Genomic DNA, 21534 nt, shown 5'->3' on the forward strand with positions numbered 1-21534 from the left:
TCAATTAGAGTCAAATCCTGGGCCCAATGAAATCAGTGGCAAAATTCCCATTAACTTCAGTGGGGCCAGAGTTTCACCCAACTGATTCAGCAAAGCAGTTAAGCATTTCAGTGCCTGAAGTGAAGCAAATGCCTGCATGCTTTGCTGAGTCAGAGGGCATGTCTTCACTATGAAGCTAAATCAGTGCTGCTGCAATTGATGCGGTGGTCTGGCGAAGACATGGAGAGCACTCGCCTGTTGATTTCTGTTCTCCACCTCCCTGAGAAGCGTAAGGTAAGTCGGCGGGAGAGCATCTCCCATTGACACAGTGCAGTGTAGACACCGCAGTAAGTGGATCTTGTCGACTTCAGCTATGTTGTTCATGTAACTGGAGTAGCATAGCTTAGATCAATTTAAATTAAACAGATACAGTTGGGAATACACACTACCGCGGTAAATCGATCTAAGCTAAGCTATATGTGCTTACTTCGGCAGCACATATAGCATAGCTTAGATCGATTTACCACGGTAGTGTGTATTCCCAACTGTATCTGTTTAATTTACTTACTTTAAAAAACGTTTTTAGTGCTTTTATGCTCCTGTTAGCTGTACGGAGTTGATAAAGTTAAGAGGGAGTGAGCTGGATTCTATTCCTTGTGATTCATCAGTCAACATGATTACAAGGGCCAGTCAGATACACCTCTCTATACCCTGTGAAGGCAGTGGCATTGCACAGGTGTCACTGACAAGCAAGTAATCTGAAAATGGGCCAGATCCTCCATCTCAATTGGTGTATCTCCATTGACTTTAATGGAGCAATGCTAACTGCTCCAGGATTTCAGCGCAGGCTGTGATCTGGAGGAATACGCACAGGGTTGGGATTTTGGTGGTCCTGAATTCTAATCCTGACTCTGCCAGTGACTCTGTATGTAGCTGTGGGCAAGTCATTCCAGCTTTCTTTCTCATTTTCCCCATCTGTCAGATGTCGATAATACTTACCATCTACCTCAAAAGGGTGTTGTATTAATTACTTCACGTCTTTACAGTGATTTGGGTGAATAAGGTGCTATAAAATGCTAAATATTGTAAGCCTTCAACCTTTCAGATGTGTGTCCAAATCTGGACTCCTAACTTTCGGGGTTTGCCCATTACTATTAAACACTCTGACGAGAAATCAAAATAAGCACAAGCAAGAAATGATGAGATGCTAGTGCCAAATATTTTGGTGAAAGCCAATATATATATAGGAATAAGAGCCAAGTAATTTTGCAAAGATGAAAAAGATTAGCTCATGGTGCTTTTGGTCTAGACTGTAGTCTTAGCTGCTTTAACTGAATATGAAACATGCCTTTGAAAAATACATTGCACTTTGGCCACACACAGATGGTTTCAGGGAAAGACTGAACTTACTATGATTACTACCACTTGCATGTTAACTTTAATGGGAAAGCTAAAAAGCTTTATTTTATTGTTATTGTGCTAAATTAGGTTAAAGAAACAAATCTTAAAAAAACATTTATTGTGATCAAAGATGATTTTTAAATAAAATAATCTGGAGGTCCAAATTATGTATGGAAATTTTAACTGAGGTGGGGAAAAAATCAGAAATTTTTTAAAAAAGTGTAATTTAATAGAAATAATCCACTCAGGGCTTGTCTACACGTATAGTGCTGCAGCAGTGCAGCTGCACCAATGCATCCGTGCTGCTGCAGCGCTTCTGGTGAAGACACTCTATGCCAGGAATGGGCAAACTTTTTGGACTGAGGGTCACAGCGGGGAATAGAAATTGTATGGCAGGCCTTGAATTCTCACAAAATTGGGGTTGGGGTGTGGGGTCTGGGGTGTGGCTGGGAATGAGGAGTTTGGGGTGTAGAAGGGTGCTCTTGGCTGGGACCAAGGGATTCGGAGGACGGGACGGGGACCAGAGGTGTGGGAAGGGGTGCAGGTTCCGGCTGGGAGTGTGGGCTCTGGGGTGGGGCTGGGGATGAGAGGTTTGGGGTGCAGGAGGGTGCTCCGGGCTGGAATCGAGGATGTTTGGAGGACGGGAGGAGGATCAGCACTGGGGCAGGGGGTTGGGGTGTGGGGAGAGGCTCAGGGGGTGAAGGCTCCAAGTGGCGTTTACCTCAAGTGGCTCCCAGAAGCAGTGGATGTCCCTTCTCTGGCTCCTATGTGGAGGCGCGCCCCAGGCGGCTCTTCACACTGCCCCATCCACAGGCACTGCCTCTGCAGCTCCCATTGGAGCGCGTAGGAGTGGAGCGGGGCCATGCCGCGGTTTCCGGGAGTCTCATGATGCAGCCCCCGACCCTGTGCCCCGGCCGTAGCGGGGCCCCGCCGCGTGGTGCAGCCCCCGACCCTGTGCCCCGTCCAGAGTGGGGCCCAGCCGCGTGGTCTGGTCCCCGACCCTGGACCCCGGATGGAGCGCTGGAGCATGGCCGAGCCGCATAGTGCAGCTCGCGGGCCGGCTTAAAACGCCTTGGTCTGCAGGCCGTAGTTTGCCCACCCCTGCTCTATGCTGACACGTGAGAGCTCTCCCATCGGCATAATAAAACCATATCTGTGAGAGGTGGTAGCTATGTCAGCAGGAAAAGCTCTCTCACCAATATAGCGCTGTCCACACCAGCACTTATGTTGGTGTAACTTATTTCGCTATGGGGGTGGTTTATTTACACCCCGGAGTGATATAGGCTGTAGTATAGACATAGCCTCAGTCAAATTGATTGGAATTGGAATTTTTATTTGTAAAGGAATATAAAATTAATATAGAATGATCTACGTTTTGTTTCTTTTTGAATCTTCTTATAACATTTAATGTAAAATTATATCCTTACTATAGAATTCTACAAGGTGGTTATAAAAAAAATATAGAAATTATAATTACATGCCAAATTATATAATATTTTAGGGTAATTTCTATGAAACCCTGCTGATTTAATCCCTATTAAATTCTGTAGGCCTTTTTTCTTTATAATGCTAAATAATAAACACATAACTGTTTCCTTTCCAAAATATCTGTAATGAAGGCATGCAAAAGTCCATGTTCTCTGGAAGCACTTCAGATAGGAATCTGCTCAAAATGAAGTCTTGGAATCAAAAAGTGTAATGAAGTGAATCTGTACAGTACATTATTTTTATGGTGACAGCAAGGGAGAGAAGAAAAATGGACCCAAATGTTAACCAACCATTGAATGATTAGCTGAATCACTTATTTCAAAGTTAACACATTTTCTGTCAAAGAAAATCGAGTTTTTGAGCTCATTAAATTTTATCTAGTTGTCTCATATTGTGAATAGAGAACCAGATGCTTAGCTAATGTAAATTGGCTTAGCTCATAAACCTGACCCAGTGCCTTTGGGGGTCCCTTAATGTAGCCTGAAATAAGAAACCAGCTTTTCATTTGGAAATAAAGACCAATTATGTCATCAATCACCTGCTCAGAAGGTCCCTTTTCAAATTAGGTCTGTCCTGCTGGAGTTTGGGATTCTCTTTGTACTACTCCCTGCAGTTCTTACTCAGGGACTGCTCCTGTTGACTTCAAAGGCAAAACTCTTTGTGGAAACATATTAGTTTTGAAGTTTAATCAGTCGGGAAGGTTTCTCATATCCAGGATGGGATTTCTGGTCAACATGAGGGAGAGTGATATACACACATGCGTGCCAAGTGGTTAGGACAAGCTGGGATGTAGGAGACCCATGTTCAAGTCCCTACTCTCCCTGATTCAGAACAGAGACTTGAACCTGACTGTGCTACATCCCAAGTGAGTTCTTCTGGGGTGGATCTCTTTCTCACACATTGTTTGTGAAAAAAATTCAAAAAGTCAAGTTTTGGTCTGACGTGAAATGAAAACAAATTTTAAATCCTCAATTTTTTTCACAAAATGGAACTCTAGTTTTTCCAGCCCACCTTTCTGCTCATGACAATTCAGCAACCAGGCCTGGTCTACACTAAAAATTTAGATTGATATAACTACGTTGCTCAAGGGTGTTGATAATTCAGACCCCCGAGTGCCAAAACTGTGCCATACTAACCCCAATGTAGACACAGCTAAGTTGATGGAAGAATGCTTCTGTCACTCTAGCGACCTTTGCTCAGGGAGTTCCTACAGCGATGGAAAAACCCTTCCCGTCACCATAGGATGTCTACGCTATGGGGTTACAGCGTGCTTTGGCCCCTGTAGTACAGACACGCACCCAGTCAGATGTTTTCAAAGCCTCTCTAGCAGAGTGAATCCATTCTTGGGGCTTGTCTACACTTAAAATGTGACAGCTGCATTGCTGTAGCGCTTCACTGTAGACACTACCCACGCCGATGAGAGGGGTAGCTAGGTTGACGGAAGAATGCCTTCATTCACCTAGTGGTGTCTGCACTGGGGGTTAGATCAGTATATCTGTGCCTTCCAGTGGTGTGGATTTTTAACTATACAGATATAAAATCCTAGTGTAGACCAGGCCTTGGTGTGCTTCTGTTTCCCAGTCCTTCCACCTTCTGTGTCTGAATTAGTGCATACTGAAGGAGAAGTAGTTCAAAAGACATGCCAAGCCCTCTTTCTACAATCAGTTGCTTCCCATTAGAAAAGTGATAGTACAGTCATTTATGTCAATAGGGATAAATTGACTTTAAAGGTCCTCCCCCACACACACACACAGCTGCTGTGCCTGTGAACAGAGTGTTTTAAATCATTTTGATTCTTCCTGTCAGTGTATGTTACATAGAATGTCAGCTCAGGCTCTAGAACTAGGAGAGGAGTTTGTCTATGTTGTATCTGGAATAGCAAAGAGGTTTTTTCAAGACTGGGGTTGGTGGAATCTGGCTCAAATGTAGGCTTGATGTCCGTGCTCAAGTCTGTTAGGCCCTGATTCAGCAAAGCACTTTAAGTCTTTGACTGATCTCCTTGATCTCAGTGGCACCACTCAACAGGTACATCTACATTGCAAAGACAAACCTGCAGCACTGACTCTCAGAGCCCGGGTCAATTGACTCAAGTTCGCAGGGTGCAGTCTAAAATTAGCAGTGCTCCATGACCTGCCTTCCTCGCTGGATTTGAGAGCCCAGGCTCCAGCCAGAGCAGGAACATCGGCATGGCTGGTTTTAGCCCTGCAGCCTGGGTTCTGAGATTTTTTTGTCACCGTTTTTTCTTTGCAGTGTAAGCATCCCAAAGGCTTTAGGTTAAGCACACACTAAAGTGCTTTATTGGATTTTGGGCCTTATTCCTTAGGCTGGGCAGGCCATGTGAATGCTTGAAGTTTGGGGGACTTTTTGGAGGACTGATGTGTGCACACTGTGTATTTAAAATAAAATATAATGTATATGTACAGCACCTTGATGCATGTTACAGGTGCTTAATAAAAATCCAGTAAAGCTGCAATAATCTCAAATAACTAGGAAATCTGAAAACATATGTTGCCTAGCAACGAATATGTGCAGCTGAGACTTGGAAACTTGTAATAAGTTTTTAAAAGCAGAGAATTGCGCATGCTCATGTTGTCAGTCAATCCTGACCTCAGACTCCATCCTTTCACAATACTATTCTCACTACTCTCTGAAGGGTAGCAAAATAAAAATGTGTAGTTAGTTGATGTGATGCATAAAGTGGTTAAACTTCATTTGGAGTAGCTTCAGAGCAAGGTTTAATAGAACAAAATGGAGTCATCTAAACTAAGTGCTGAAAATCAACAAGGTTAGTAGCCACAGAAAAATCCTCCTGGGTGAAATGGCAATGTTAACTGCAGTTTCTGTTCTCAATATGATTTTAAAATAATCCCTTTGTTTTGTTTATAGCAATGGGTCTCAAACTTTTTTACTGGCGACCCCTTTCTCACAGCAAGCTTCTGAGCGCAACCCCCGCTGAAAAATTAAACACACTTTTTTATATATTTAACGCCATTATAAATGCTGGAGGCAAGTGGGGTTTGGGGTGGAGGTTGACAGCTCGCGACCCCCCATGTAATAGCCTCCCAACCTTCTGAAGGGTCCAAACCCCCAGTTTGACAACCCCTGGCTTATAGACTATACTGATCCAGTAGCCCTCACATGTCCTGACATACTGTTTTCAGATGGAATTTTTCCTAATTAATATGTATGGGTCAAAATTCTTATCTCAGTTCCACTGGTTTACATCTGGAGTAACTCCTTTGAAAGTCAGTGGATTAACTCCAGATTTACACCTATGTAATCTAGATTAGAATCCACAGGAAAAGAAACACAACAATTTTAAGATCCTGAAAATTCTTTCAAAAAAAATGTTGGGGGGTGGGGGAGTCATCCTTCACAGATAGTTTCTTCCACTCCGTTTACAACCCAGCCTCCACTGGTTAAAAGCATATCAATACTTCTCCTAGATTGTCCAGAAAGATGGGACTTGCCTACCCCTGCGCCAAGTTTTTTTATTTTGTGTCTCAAATAGTTCTAATATTAATGGAACCACCTTTGACCAATGTGCCGAGACTAATAGAAGTATATTCAAACTTATTATTTATTAAATACCTAGCTCTTTAGATCAGTAGATCTCAATGTGCTTTACAAAGGAGGTAACTCGTACAGGGTACTCACAAACGTGCAGCTTGCTATAACAGAATGTAATGACGCTCTAGCGTTGTGGTGGGGCAATAGCTACCCTGTCTCAAAGGAAGCAACGTAATCAAGAAACCAGTGCAGCAAAACCACTCCTAATGTTTGATGTAAACTGGTGCAGTGGGATGCCACACATAGGGGAAAAATGTTTAAAATGTTTTCAGTAGTAAGTAGCTCTGGCTTCTGAAATTAGACACAGTGGTTAAAGAAAAGACTGTGAGTTATTAGATATAATTACTGAACACTGAATAAGTAGGCTGCAAATATTACATATCTGCACTCTGGCTCTTATTTAAACCCTGCAATTTGTCTGTTACACCCTGGGAAATGTGGCCTTCCTGTCATCTCATTCCTCTCTTGTTTGTGCCTCACTGCAGCGCACTTGCTCACAAGGGAAGTGCTGTTAACAAATTGCAGAAATTATAGAAGAAAATCATTCATCCCACATCCTTCTGAGTGAATTCTGCCAAAATACACATGTGAATGGTGCACAACAGTTGCCTACTAAGTGTAGCCCTGACTTCGTTATAATTCAGGGCATTCCTAAGATACTACTTTTGTACAGCAAGAGACCACAGCTCTAGGCGTCAGGAAACTGTCAACATGTTGATGCATGTGCCAAATAGGAAGCTCGTATGTATACCCCCCTGCAGGGCAGAGGAATTTGTGTAGCCGCTGGTTCTCCCATAATGAATGTTCTCATCCTGAACCTGTGGAAAAGCTATTAAACATTAAATTGTGTTCCTACTTAGAGGGCTGCTTCACATTTGAGTCTGTGTACAGGATTGTAGTGGGGCTTTCACAGTTGGAAATGGTCACTGTTCCATTATCCCAAAGAGAAAGCAAAATCTGTTTTGGTTTGGTTTTTAAATAATCTGATTGGAAACTAGGGCTGGGTGGGAGAAGGGAAATTACCATCAAAATAAAAACAGCTGGTGCTTTTCTCTTAAATAACTGTTTTGGAAAACCACAGTTGGATCCAAATGATTATGGTCAGCACAAAGATTCATTAAGATAAAGACAAAAGCTGGCAAAAAACATTAGAATGGCGGTGAGGGGTGGATCGTACCTGTAAGTGTGTGCATGTCAAGAGAGAGATTTTTTTCTTCAGAAGCAGGAATACTCAAATAAATAAATAAATTCTGCCAATGTCTTTTTGAGGAAAGAGATTTTTGTGAAAAGTCCCCTTTTTCCCTCAAAACATTTTTGTGAGGGAGGAAAAAATATTCCCAACCAGCTTTAATGTTAAGGGCAAAATTATCCCCTCTGCCAGAGTGAGGAGCCAGGTTAGTATATGTGAGGGGGAAAGAGCACAGCGAACCACTAACTTACCCTCTCACTGTCCCCTCTGCACCCATCCCCAGGCCAGAATTAGGGCAGAGCTCCTCCATCATGCTTAAGGCACAGCTGAAAGTTATATCCATATGTGCTGTCTTGCACATAAGGGGCAAAATTTTCCAACTTGAAAGTATAAGGTCAGTTGCCTGAATTAGTAACCTAATGTTTTCTCAGCTCCAGTTGAAGATAATGTGAGCTGGGAATGCTCAGCATCTCTTTTAAGCAGGATCAGGAGCCTAATTTTGGATTTAAGGGCAAAATTTTCAAAAGCACTTAAGTGAAACAGGAGCTTAAGTCTCATTGCTTTTCTGTGCGTACCTAAGTTTGAAGTATTTTTCCAGAGTTTGGGTCTGTGTGGGTGTAGGAGCATACCTGCTCATGCTGGTGCTACCCTCATAATAAATTACAGAGCCCCTTGATATATTATATTCATCAGGAACCGTAAGCCGCTTCACCTGTACTCTGCTTAGCAATTCATCTCTGCCTGGACAGTTTCTAACATTCCAAAAATCTGAGCACTGTCAAACAACTCCCATACATTTAAAAAAAAATCAGAAAAATGTTTCCTTCTGTCCTCACTAACTGGAATTCCCACTCTACCCTCCCCAGGTTCCATTGTCCTGAAGTACAAGACAGGCAATATTCAATCCAGGACTAGGGACAGGTTTGATATCTCATTATGAGCGATCAGTGCTCATTTCCATTACAGTATGCAGTGTTATTGTAGCCATGTTGGTCCCAGGCTATTACAGAGGCAAGGTGGGTGAGGTGATATATTTTAGGTGGCCTAAAGATGAGCTCTTTATAAGCTGTTAGCGAAAGAGACATATTTCAAGTTGGTCCAACAGAAGTTATTACCTCACTCAACTTGTCCCTCTATTTCCATTACAATAACCAGGTTGGGAATTCATTGTGCTAGCACTGTACAAACATGAAAACAAACCCCAGCACCAGGAGCTTTTGGTTTAATTTAAGATGAGACATAACTGGTGGAACAAACAAGTATATGTTTGTGAGAAATGCGGTGGCGTGGGGGGGAGGAGAATGGTTAACAGTAGTACAAGCATTGCTTTTGGTAGGATAACTCTGTGCACAGATTGTAGAAGTTTGTTTGTTTTGTTTTTAATGGAGACAAATAACCAGATTACTAATAGTAGTCTCAGCTCCCCACCTGCTTCCCTATTAACTTCTGGCAGGGTGCTGTAGGCATCACAGTGGAAATTAATCTTAAGGAGGGATGTGCAAAAGGCTAAAGGTAGTGGGGTTAAGGATTAGTCGGAAGGGATGTTTCACAAATAAAAGGTGGCATGGGAGAAAATATAAAATTGCTTATGGCGAGAATGGATTTGTTAGTATTCAAAGGTATTTCATACTCATTGCTCTGTAAAGAACCTGGAGTTAGAAACTTTAAATCAAACCCCTGAAATAAGCAATATTGGGTATGAAATAACCACTAAGAAAAGCTGTGTGATGAGATGTGACTGTAACAGACAGCTTCAATGAAAACTCTGTGACAAGATAATGGGAGCTCATCTTTCTCCAGCCGTTTTTGTTGTTGTTTGTTTGGTGAACAGAGACAGAACATTGTTGTCTGTACTTTTATGTCAAACTCTTATGATTTTTGTACTATAAAAGCCTCAAGTGCTCTGTTTAAAAAAAAATAATATTTTTTTTTGATACACTTCCTAACACAGATACATTAATTACAGTGTAGTTATAGAACAGTCCTAGTTTGTTACAGTTGCCACTAATTCATTTAACTGGAAGCTATACTTAAAGCTTACATTACTTAGTATTACCCCTTTTAGTCTCATACTTAATACATGTATTATTTTGTAGAATTCTGGTACATAGCCACATTGTTGTTATAGTGTAATTACTATGAAGTTCTACTTTGTGATATATGTATTTGTTACAAAAAGCTACAATCAGAAGTTAAATTATATGGGTGCACTTGATTTATAGTGTAGCTTTGAATTACCTTCTGACTGCATTTTCATGGAGTTACAAGGAATTTTTAGGTAGATAATTCAAAGTCCTGATGAAAGTTCACTGTATGTCTCTGGAACTCTCTATGTAGTGATTAGGGCACTTGGCTGTGGCTCAGGAGACTTGGTTTCTAGTCCAAGCTCTGCCACTGGCGTGCTAGATGACCTTGGGCAAGTCACTTCCCTTCCCAGTGCCTCAGTCTTCCTATCTGTAAAATGAAAATCATGATGCTGACCTCCCTTGTAATGTACTTTGAGATCTATGAATAAAAAGCACTATTCAAGAACTACTTGGAGGTGTTATGATGTAACTACCCCTATAGTTCCCTCAGATGTGTACTGTATTTTGAAATGAACTCTTATTTCTGTGTAATACCACATTTATCCATGTAACTACCATGAAGCTTAATCAAAGGTATATAAAAAAGCCTCTTCCCAGCAGCTGTATAAACTGTAATACAACTGTATCTGTAGTCAGCACAAGCATACTGAATACTGCTGGTGAGAACAAGAGTATATTAACAATTCCCAACAGCTGGGAACTGGGTCCGTCCTGCTTCTCCCCTTCTGTAATATGAGCTATTGGAACTGTCTGAATATTTCCCAAATGTTTCCACTTGTTCTCTGGGCACGTGCAGTAGGCTGTTCGGAGAAGGTGTGTGCCTAAAACTGCAAAGGTGAAAGGATCTTCCTTTTGATACTGTTTTGTGATAAAGAAATTCAACTAAATAATGTTCACGTTAAATAGGTAATTCCCAGGGCAGGATTAAACTGCTGAAAGCCAATATATCAATCAGAGTGGAAACTGTCTGCAGGTTTTTTGAGGAGTTTCTTGTTGGCCTGATTATTGAGATTAACTTTTCAGAGACTTGAAAACGCAGTTCAGTCACCATATGGACTGGATGTTTTGGATCAATAGAAGCACCAGATATTCAGTTTGTATCTGCAAATGTCTTTTTGCAATTAATGCAAACAGAAATAGTGTCAATTCAATAAACAGAGTGCAAAAAGTTTGTGGAAAACGAAAATAAGAAAAGTAACAGTAATGTATCACAACAAATTAGAGGCATAAACTAAGCATTCAAATCCACCTCTGAAAAGGGTAGATATAACAAAAATATTGTATCCATGGTATACTTGAATGCTAATATTGCAGCTGGCATTCTTTTTGTTTTAATTTGTTTTGCAGTGGTTGCACAGAGCTATTGCAGTGCTTATATTTTGTGCTTTTGGGAGGTACTTTCTTTTTTCTTTCTCTCGGTTTCTGAAAAAAGTTGCATTGTGAATTTCAATGCTAAATATTCTGTTTCCGAAATTCTTTTTCAGGGTTTTTCAGTTTTTAAGGAAATGTTTGACATTTAAAAAGCTATTTTAGACGACTTCTGTGTAATTTTATTTCAGAAGTGAATTTTTGAAAAAAAAAAATTTGTTGCAGTTGCTAACAGTCTGATCCTGAAGATTTTATTACTCGCAATGCTACAGGTTAAATTATATCTGGAGACCTGGCTATAATGCATTTGTCCATTCTCAGACACAGTTAAAGCATCTTTCTAGTTTGTTATATAGAAAGGACCTTAACCATGTTTACAAACCATGCTATTTTCATTCTGGAACATGGGAAGTTCATATCTGTGCAGTAAGGCTTGAATTCTGCAGACAGTGTACACATGCTTAATTTTAAGCACAGAAGTAATCCCACTGAGGCCAAACTTCAATTTAAGCATGTGTCTAAGTGTTGGCAGCGCCAAGGTAAATTGGAACAATCACATTGTAATTGCATCCCCTGCCACAGTTATGCTTGTAGTGTAGACAAGCCCACGGTCATGTTAATGGGTCTATGCACATGAGTAAGCATTACTGATATCTTCAAATATATCAGAGGGGTTAATACAGGGGAGGGAGAGGAATTATTCCAGCTTAGTACTAATGTGGACACGAGAACGAATGGATACAAACTGGCCGGGGGGAAGTTCAGGCTTGAAATTAGATGAAGGTTTCTGACCGTCAGAGGGGTGAAATATTGGAACGGCCTTCCGAGGGAAACGGTGGGGGCGACGGACCTGTCTGGTTTTAAGATTAAGTTGGATAAGTTTATGGAGGGAATGGTTTAATGGTAAAACATAGTAGCCAAGGAAAACCAAGCAAGGGTACATGAATAGCATAATGGCCAACAAGGGTAAGGCTAGAGACTCTTGCCTATATGCTCGGGGTATTACTGATCGCCATATTTGGGGTCGGGAAGGAATTTTCCTCCAGGGTAGATTGGCTGAGCCTCTGGAGGTTTTTCGCCTTCCTCCCAGCATGGGGCAGGGATCACTAGCAGGAGGGTCTCAGCCGATTGAAGTCACTAAAACACAGGATTGGGGACTTCAACGGCAGAGTCCAGGGAAGGGTCTTGCGGCCTGCAGCATGCAGGGGGTCAGACCAGATGATCATAATGGTCCCTTCTGACCTTAAAGTCTATGAGTCTATGATATGACATGGGCGCCTCTATACTAAAAGCCCTAGCAGTGTAAGTTGGCATAATGAGGAGTGTCTATTTCGAGATGGTTTTTTGTTTGTACCCATAGCCCACAGCACTGCTCCGTAACAATGATCCAGGGATACATTGGCAGGGGGGAAGTGGGAGAGAGAAAAACACTTGTAACTTCTGAGTGCTGATGAGGCAAACTTGCTTCACTCACAAATAAAGCTCCACCCACTGGAGATGCCAAAAAACACAGAGAAGAGGAGAGAGGGCCCTCCACATCCTGTAAAAAGCAGAATTCAGATAGCCGAGAGACAGCCCCTTGGACATTCAAGCCTCACTAAAAGGGAACTAAGTCAAAGCACTCAGCAGAGCTCTTACGTGTATCCAGATCCCACAGAAAGGGAGCCAAGTCCACAGAGCTCAGCAGATCACACGTAGTCATATTTCGGACATCTGCACAGTGTATGGGGCCTGGCATCTCAAGAGGGCAGAGCTTGAGAAATCTGAAATGAAACACATTAGGAACTCCTCAGAAAGCTGCATGTTCCATTCTGATTTATATATTGATGTTTGCCATCCTATTTCTTCCACTGGGATTACAAGGGATGATTTTTTTACGTGATTTCCCTCACCACAAAGCAGTTTAACAGGGATGCTCCTTTCCTCTTAAGCATTCTAGGCACAATCCATGTGGGTATTGCTCTCTGGGCTGCCTGGAAAATAAGAAGGGGAGAGTTCTCAGAGCTGTAGTTTTCCTGTGTTCCCAGGTAAACATACTTAATTGTGATGGGTGAGAGTGAGGATGTGGTAGCTGCTGGGAACAGCTTTACTTCCCTTTATGGATAGACTATAACTATAGTTCCAAAATGCTCTACTTTGATTTCTCTTCTGAGAAGCTACATGGGCTTGGACAGAGTAGAGGGGTCTTCATTATTAAATTATTTCTTTTCATGTGTCATTACATGTGCAGGTCCATGAATATATGTAGGGGGGGAAAATTTCTGAAAATTCCATGTAATCACCAGAATGTTAAGAAAGCAATTAAAGGTGCTCCATTCCCAGCTCAGAAATATATAGCATAATAGAGTCTAATTGCATACTTAAGTACTTGAATCAGTTTGGTAGTACACAGGAATAAGGGTTCACTTGAAAATATGGGAGCTATTTGACCATTGCATATACAAATCCATGTAAGCACACAGGAAAGTGAACCTGAAAATTCCATGAGATAGCAGTGGTCAGGCAATTCAAAGATATTATAGTATAAACTATGTCATTAAACTTCAGAGTCTCGGATTTTATAGTAAACATGTATATCTTCATAGTTGTTACATTAGTGTTACCATGGAGTTTGTGTACCAGGATTCTTTAAAAAAAAAAAAAGAGTGGTAATTACATGTAAAAAATGAGAACTGTACTGTAAATACAGTGTAACCACACTGTTGTTAATATATGTGCATGATGAAGCATATCTCATGTCTCTACTTTTGCAATTAGCAGTTTTTTTAGCAATTCTAAACATTATGGGCCCAGTTATTATCATTATTTGTGTGAAGAGGCTGCAGTCAAGATTGGGGCACTGTTGTGCTAGGGGCTATACAAATACATAGTAAGAGACAGTCTTTGCCTCCAGGTTCTGCCATCTTTAGGCTGAATAGCACCTTACTTAGGACTTGTCTACACTGGCAATTTACAGCACTGCAACTTTATCACTCGGGTGTGAAAAACCACTCCCCTGAGCGCAGCAAGTTTCAGCACTGTAAAGTGCCATTGTAGACAGTGCACCAGCGCTGGGCAAGCCCCCTGTGAAGGTGGGGTTTTTTCAGAGCACTGCGCTGCGACCACACAAGGCACGTTAAAGCACTTCTGCGGCAACGCGTTAGCGTTGCCAGTGTAGACTAGCCCTTAGTTACTCTGATTCTTACAGAGTAAGATACTACTTAAGGCCTTGTCTATACTACAGGGGTAAGTCGACCTAAGCTACGTCGACTCCAGCTATGTTATTCACGTAGCTGGAGTAGCGTAATTTAGGTCGACTTACAGCAGTGTCTACACCACGCTCTCCCAGTGACTTACCTTACTCTTCTAATTCCATTGGAGTACCGGAGTCGATCAGAGAGAGCTCTGCGGTCAATTTAGCGGGTCTTCACTAGACCCGCTAAATCGACTTCTCCTGCATCAATCGCAGCAACGCCGATCCCTCGTAAGTGTAGACATGGCCTTAGTGAGAGTGAAGGTGGCAGCATGGACTTTATGGTTGAAATTGAGAAAAACAACATATATAATCTGGTATCATTAATGTTACAGCACTCTTACGGTATCACTCACATTATACTTCTGTAATTTATGTAAGCTTCCAAAATAATAATTACATTTAAATTTCTACATGTAAGAGGGAAATAATCTGTGCACAGGACCTAAAAACTGTGAACTCCTGACTTCTAATCCTGCAGTGGCCTTGGATAAATTACTCAATCTCTCTTGCTCAATTGTAAAATGGGCACGAAAAAAGCTACCTAGCAGTGGTGTTTTGAGAATTCATTAGTTTGTGAAGCACTTTTCAGTTGTAATCGGCTGTATTCTTGCTGAGTATTATTATGTTATGCTTTCTTAGATTTTTGGTTAAGAAAAATAACCTGCCTTTCACATATAGTGCCATGTACACATACAAACTGTTATGCTATATGGTACTGTGGTTACTACTATATTTATAGTAGATGGGTATATAATTTAGAGCTTGTCAATTCATAGAAGCTATAAATTGATTTCAGGAGGAGAAAGAGATTGAATTTGTTTACCTGAAAAATGAAGTTAGCTTAACACCTTATTGTGCAAGAGATAAAAATGCTGAGATAATCTTGTACATGAAGTACAATACTGGAAATAGCAACTTCCCCCCCCCCTCCTGTTTGTTTTTCCAGTATGGGGTACCTTATCCTTTTTGTCCATGGTTTGAAAAAGCTCTGTGCCTCGTTAAATAGATGGGGAGCTACTGCCCTGACCCTCTCTGCTTTGCTGCTGCTGCTGCTGTTCTCTTGGAAAACTGTGAAACAGAATGAAATCTGGTTGTCAAGAGAATCCCTCTTCAGGTATGATCAGCCACACGAAAATATTTGCTATATTTTTGTCTTTAAATTTATTTGTAAAGAAACAAGAAACACATGGCATGTTATTGTTGCATGGAACAAATCATTTTTATTAAGTAAAAGGAATAATTGCACTATTATTGTATTATTATGTTGTGGCTTGCCATTATATAGTGCCAAAAAGTGCATGCTTTTTTATAGAGAGAAGGAAGACAAGGTTCCTGCCCTGAGGATCTAGTACAGTGGTTCAGATTATACATTTAAAATATCATAATATGTGTTTAAAAGAGAAGGGTGGATAGAGGAATTTTACATAAAACTAACATAAAGAGCAATATTTTAATGAAATTATTACCAACAAAAAAAGTCAAAGCCGTTTTTGTGGGTAGATTTGAACATTCCCCTGAAGCACCATGCCTCAAACTGGATTGTGTTAAAGCAGGGGGTCTCAACCAGGTCTGGGAGGTGTGTGTCCTGAAACTTTTTTCAGTTATGAGGTTGCAGTCTGGAAGATATTGAGAACCAATGTGCTACGGTGTGAGAACCAGAAGGTGAAACTGCCTGGAAATAAAAGTGACATGAACTCTTCAACCTGAGTGAAATGCAAAATGTAAACAAAAGGAATACTGAGAAGGAAATGTGATCTTTAACATTCTTTCTGGTTAAGTATGCTAAATTTCTCTTAGTAACACAGGTAAAGAAATATGTCCTTGTGGGATTGTTTTGTTTTTGTTTCTCAAATAAAGTAAATGGAACACTGCTGAGGAGACTGAAAGGTTTTATAAAAGAAGAAAATGACTTAATTTTCTCTCCTAATGTCTGAAATCATTGTGCAAACACGGATACCAACACTGTATCTGCATATGAACAAACTTTGATTTTGGCAATATGACTATTTTTTTTAGAAGTTTTAGTTAAAAAAAAATCTTTGACTTGATAATTATTGTTGTGCCTTTATTTAAAAAATACTATCCTATTCTATAGGTATGATTCAAAACATGGTAGTAGCACAACTGGAAAGATGTAGAATGTATTTTAGCAACATTTTTATAATGGTAGAAACTAGGACTGTCAATTTAATTGCAGTTAACTCACTCAAATAACTCTAAAAAAAATTAATCATGATTTTAAAAATTAATCGCAATTAATCGCAGTTTTAATTGCACTGTTAAACAATAGAATACCAATTGAAATTTATTAAATATGTTGGCTGTTTCTCTACATTTTCAAATATATTGATTTCAATTATAAAAGTATACTTTATAATTGTTATTTTTTATTACAAATATTTGCACTGTCAAAATGATAAATAAAAGAAATAATATTTTTCAATTCACCTCATACAAGTACTGTAGTGCAATCTCTTTATGGTGAAAGTGCAGCTTACAAATGTAGATTTATTTATTTATTTTGTTACATCGTTTTGTGTTTGAGTGCAGTTATGTAAAACTTTATAGCCTACAAGTCCACTCAGTCCTACTTCTTGTTCAGCCAGTCGCTAAGACAAACAAGTTTGTTTACATTTACGGCAGACAATGCTGCCCGCTTCTTATTTACAATGTCACCTGAAAGTGAGAACAGGTGTTCGCATGGTACTTTTGTAGCCAGCATTGCAAGGTATTTACATGCCAGATATGCTAAACAGTTGTATGCCCCTTCATGCTTCGGCCACTATTCTAGAGGACATGCTTCCATGCTGATGATGCTTGTTTAAAAAAATACATTAATTAAATTTGTGGCCGAACTCCTTGGGGGAGTATTGTATGTCTCCTATTCTGGTTTACTCGCATTCAGCCATATATTTCATGTTGTAGCAGTCTCGGATGATGACCCAATACATGTTGTTCCTTTTAAGAATCCTTTCACTGCAGATTTGACAAAATGCAAAGAAGGTACCCATGTGAGATTTCTGAAGATAGCCACAGCACTCAACCCAAGGTTTAAGCATCTGAAGTGCCTTCCAAAATCTGAGAGGGACGAGGTGTAGAGCATGCTTTTAGAAGTCTTAAAAGAGCAACACTCTGATGCGGAAACTACAGAACTGAACCACCAAAAAAGAAAATTCTTTTGCTGGTGGCATCTGACTCAGATGATGAAAACGAACATGCGTCGGTCCGCACTGCTTTGGATCGTTATCGAGCAGAACCCGTCATCAGCATGGATGCATGTCCTCTGGAATGGTGGTTGAAACATGAAGGGACATATGAATCTTTAGTGCATCTGGCACATAAATATCTTGTGATGCCGGCTCCAACAGCACCATGTGAATGCCTTTTTACTTTCAAGTGACATTGTAAACAAGGAGCGGGCAGCATTATCTCCTGCAAATGTAAACAAACTTTTGTTTGTCTGAGCGATTGGCTGAACAAGAAGTAGGACAGAGTGGATTTGTATGACATGAAGTGTCAAAGACTTAATGTTCTACTTGACTACTGTTTGCGAATCTGTCTCTTTTTCAGCCTTATTTATATATTTTTCATTGAAACAGACCAGTTTGTATTCAGTTTTGTTGGCAAACTTATTCAATTTATTTCCTAATGCTTTTTCAGCAATTGTCTAGTTGAGGTCGTCAGGATAATGCAGGTGATTTGTACATCAATTGTTTAACTTGATTTTCAAAGCTATTCACCAAAGCAAAGTTTCCTTTTCTCATTATTAATGGGGATGACATTACTGCTAAGCCTTTTTATATATGCCTTTAAATCAGTCCCATGCTATAGAAGCAGATGGAGCTCTGGTAGAGAGATATTTTTGAAAGATATGGAATAGGAGTTGCTTCAGTATAACACAATTCATTGCCTATCTCCTAAAACATATTTACTTCTTAAACAATGGAAACCATGGTGATGAGATCCTGGGCTCAGATGCCAACTCATTTTAAGAGCTGGATTTCAGTCCAAACCTCTCAGGGTTAATGCCAACAATTCAAAAGAAAGCCCTGGCCTTGCAGTTTGGAAGACTCCCTTCCTTTTGAAGGTGGGGGGAGATTGTAATTGCTTGTTTGGTGCTCAAAAAACACCTGGTAGCAACTGCACATGAGATGGATTCAAGAGATATTGTTGACTGGATAGACAATTCCCCCCCGCCCCTTCTGAAAAACAAAGAACTCCTGGACTATTTCATATGCAGAGTTAATGAGCTGAATTCATTCCTAGTTTAACTGGATTGAACTCATTGGGGTTACATTAGCATTGAGACATCTATTCCTGCGTGACAGTCTTCTAGTTTGTAATATTTGCTCATAGAACACATATAACCATCCTATCAGTGTGGTTTCAGCAGCCCGATGACTTGTGGTTTATATACTCTCTCTTCAAAACTGCATTGTTCCAATCTGCTGAGTAGACCGTGGTGCACATGCTCCTGGCATCTGCACCCCTTTGAGTGGAAATGCAAGCACGAGTTTTGGCTTTTCTTTCATTGTGATCATGAGTATGACCATATGTGCACAGATGGCTGGTCCTGGAGAGACACTGCCAACCTTGATTTGGGTGCCAAAGCAGATCTACCATTGGCAACATTTGGAAGAGGCAAAGAAAACCAGAAGAACTTAAGATAATGGGGACCTGGCCCCCTACCATCTTATTCTCAAAGAAAATGCTGTTTTTGTAGTCTGAGAAGGTGGAAGATCAAGTCTCCTGCCTCCTAAATTCTTGTGATTTATGTTGCCTTTCCCTTGCTCTCAGTGGCCTAAGGAGCAGGCTCAGTGCCTCTTCCTCCCTATTGAATCTGCAGGCCAGCATAAGCAAGCCCTAAAGCAAGTAGGTTTGAGACAACAAAGGCTCCCTCCCTGCTGCCTGCCAGAACTCCTCCATCATCTCCCTTTATACTGTGGGAGGCAATCTTATGGATATGGGGTCTACTCTGGGGTTGGAGGTGTTTGGTAGCTGCTCCCTGGTGCTAGGGTGCTGGAAGGATATCTTTGTGCTGAGGCTTGGTGAGCAGGGGCACACAGTAGCATTAATAGGGAATGGGATTCTGGGATAAGAGTTCAGATTTGGCTTTTAGGGAGCAGGCACTGGGAGGGAAGTGAGAAAGGTGCATTGACAGGGAAATTCTGTCCTAGGAGAAAGGGGGGAAAGGACTCTTGACTAGGGTAGGTGAAGGGGAGACTGTGGCTGGAAGAGCCCTCTGGGAACGGACCTCAGGGGAGCCTTCCCAGCACACAGCCCCTAGATACCCCATCTGCGCCCTGAGCTACCCGCTGCCCGCACACAGACCCAGCAACCCCCTCCCTGCACCTTGAACTACCCCCTGAGTGCACACAGTCCTGAGCTACCCCCTGCCTGCACACAGACCCAGCGTCCCGCCCTCCCTGCACCTTGAGCTACCCCCTGCCCACACACAGCCCCTAGCCATCCCCTCCTTGCACCCTAAGCTGTTTTCAAAATTTTTGAGCTAAGCCCCCACCTTTGAGTTATAATTTTTGGTTGCACACCACTGCCCCAAAACCCAGACAGGCTGGGTGGCCTTCTGAGGTGAGTCAGGGGGCGGAGGTGGCACTCTCTCCCTGGACCCCACCATGCAGAGTTGGCGCGAACCCCGCTGGCCCCTGCCCCCCCACAAATAGAAGTCAAACTACATCTATGCCCAAGGCCCCTGTCCCGAGTCGTCCCCCCCCACTGGACCCTGGAGTTTTTATAGCATGTTGAGGGGGGCCTCAGAGAGAGAAAGGTTGAGAACCCCTGCTCTAGAAAGTGTTTCCATATCATCCACAACTTGGGACAGTGCTTTAAATTGGAGGTCTATCCTGAAAAGCATCTATGTAAAAATGGCACTTTTTTTTATACAAGCAAATCTTTGTCCTGAGATTTTGAAAATCTTTAAATCACTTTAGTCAGGTAAAAAAGAAGAAGGACAAAGCAATTCATTTTACTCCTGTTAATTCTGCAAAGAGTGAGTTGGCTTCTGTTCCATTTGGTATCATCAACTGCATGTTTTAAGTTCCAAGCATTTACGCTTGTGAAAATCAATGGGCTAGGGCTGCACATGTGTCACTGAGGGAATAATTGGCCTGGAGATGCTTTATTAGTGGTGACGATTCACAAAGCAGAAAGAACTCAGCACAGCTTGCCTCCCAGAGCCCAGGTTGGGTGTGCAGGACTGATAGTAGAAAATCTTTTTGCTTATAAACTGAGCACAATTGATATGGGCATCACTGAAAAGCATTAAAATGGTGCCCCAGAGAGACTGACTTGTAAGAATAGAACCTGTGCTTTAGGACACAATGGAGGCTACTGAGAGGAAGTTGTTTCCAAGCATTGGCCAAGTAGGATTTGGCTAACGATGATATTTGAAGTTGGGAGTGCTACTGGAGTTAAGAGGGTGTTGTATTCCACCAGGATGACTTATAGCTTTATCTCAGAGAGGAAATATGTGCAAAATGGCTTGCATACATTTATCTTTTATTTATGACAGTTAAAGGTACCAGAGTAGTCAGTAGGGAAGAAAATCCTCCTGAGAAGTGAATTTCATGCTCAGTGGATCTGTTTCTTTCTGAAGTTGGCTTGGTTACAATAAATTTTGAGAAGGGAAAAAAAAAGAGAGAGTGTTTGGAAATGCATATTGGAAAAATGTGTGTGCAGTGGTGGGAGAGGGGCTTGGTGGGAACAGAAATGGAAAAACATTGTGTGCTGCTTTGTTATTTATACTCCACCCTTTCCCACTTGGCTTTGGTTATGAACATGATTGTTTCCTCTTTCAGTTAGAGAACTAATCAAGAACCATGTTTCAGAAATGTTATTTATTTACCTAGGCTCTCATCCTACAAGTACCTGATGTAGTGTCTGTTCTTGAGGCATTCAGTGAAACTACTTATACTGTGTCATAAGTATTTGCAGGATCAGCCCATCAGTTTCTATATGAGAAAAATAAATAGGTCAACAAGAATTATTGGCTGAGCACAGAGGAATAAAGAACAAAAAAAACCAGCACCAATACAAATATCCTTCCTTCCTATTCAACACACACTCACACACAGAATGTTTATTTAGGGAGGTCTTAATAAATTGAACTATAGTGATTAATTAATTATATTTAAAGGGAAACTGTCAAAAGAAAAATACTATTTAAAAATGCCTGTTTCACTAATAAAACTGTGATTCAT

The 21534-nt window shown here is 41.1% G+C and overlaps 1 protein-coding gene across 2 annotated transcripts in view; it reads left to right on the forward strand.

Annotated features, from left to right (window-relative positions):
- Positions 1–21534, forward strand: part of TMTC1 (transmembrane O-mannosyltransferase targeting cadherins 1) — a 211812-nt gene that overhangs the window by 129674 nt on the left and 60604 nt on the right. For both annotated transcript variants that reach the window (XM_034780420.1, XM_034780430.1), the window contains one exon: positions 15264–15431. In XM_034780420.1, coding sequence (XP_034636311.1) covers positions 15264–15431 — 168 coding nt within the window. The remainder of the gene's footprint in view (positions 1–15263; positions 15432–21534) is intronic.

This window comes from Trachemys scripta, chromosome 1, assembly GCF_013100865.1.
Source record: "Trachemys scripta elegans isolate TJP31775 chromosome 1, CAS_Tse_1.0, whole genome shotgun sequence".
Taxonomy (NCBI): Eukaryota; Metazoa; Chordata; order Testudines; family Emydidae; genus Trachemys; species Trachemys scripta.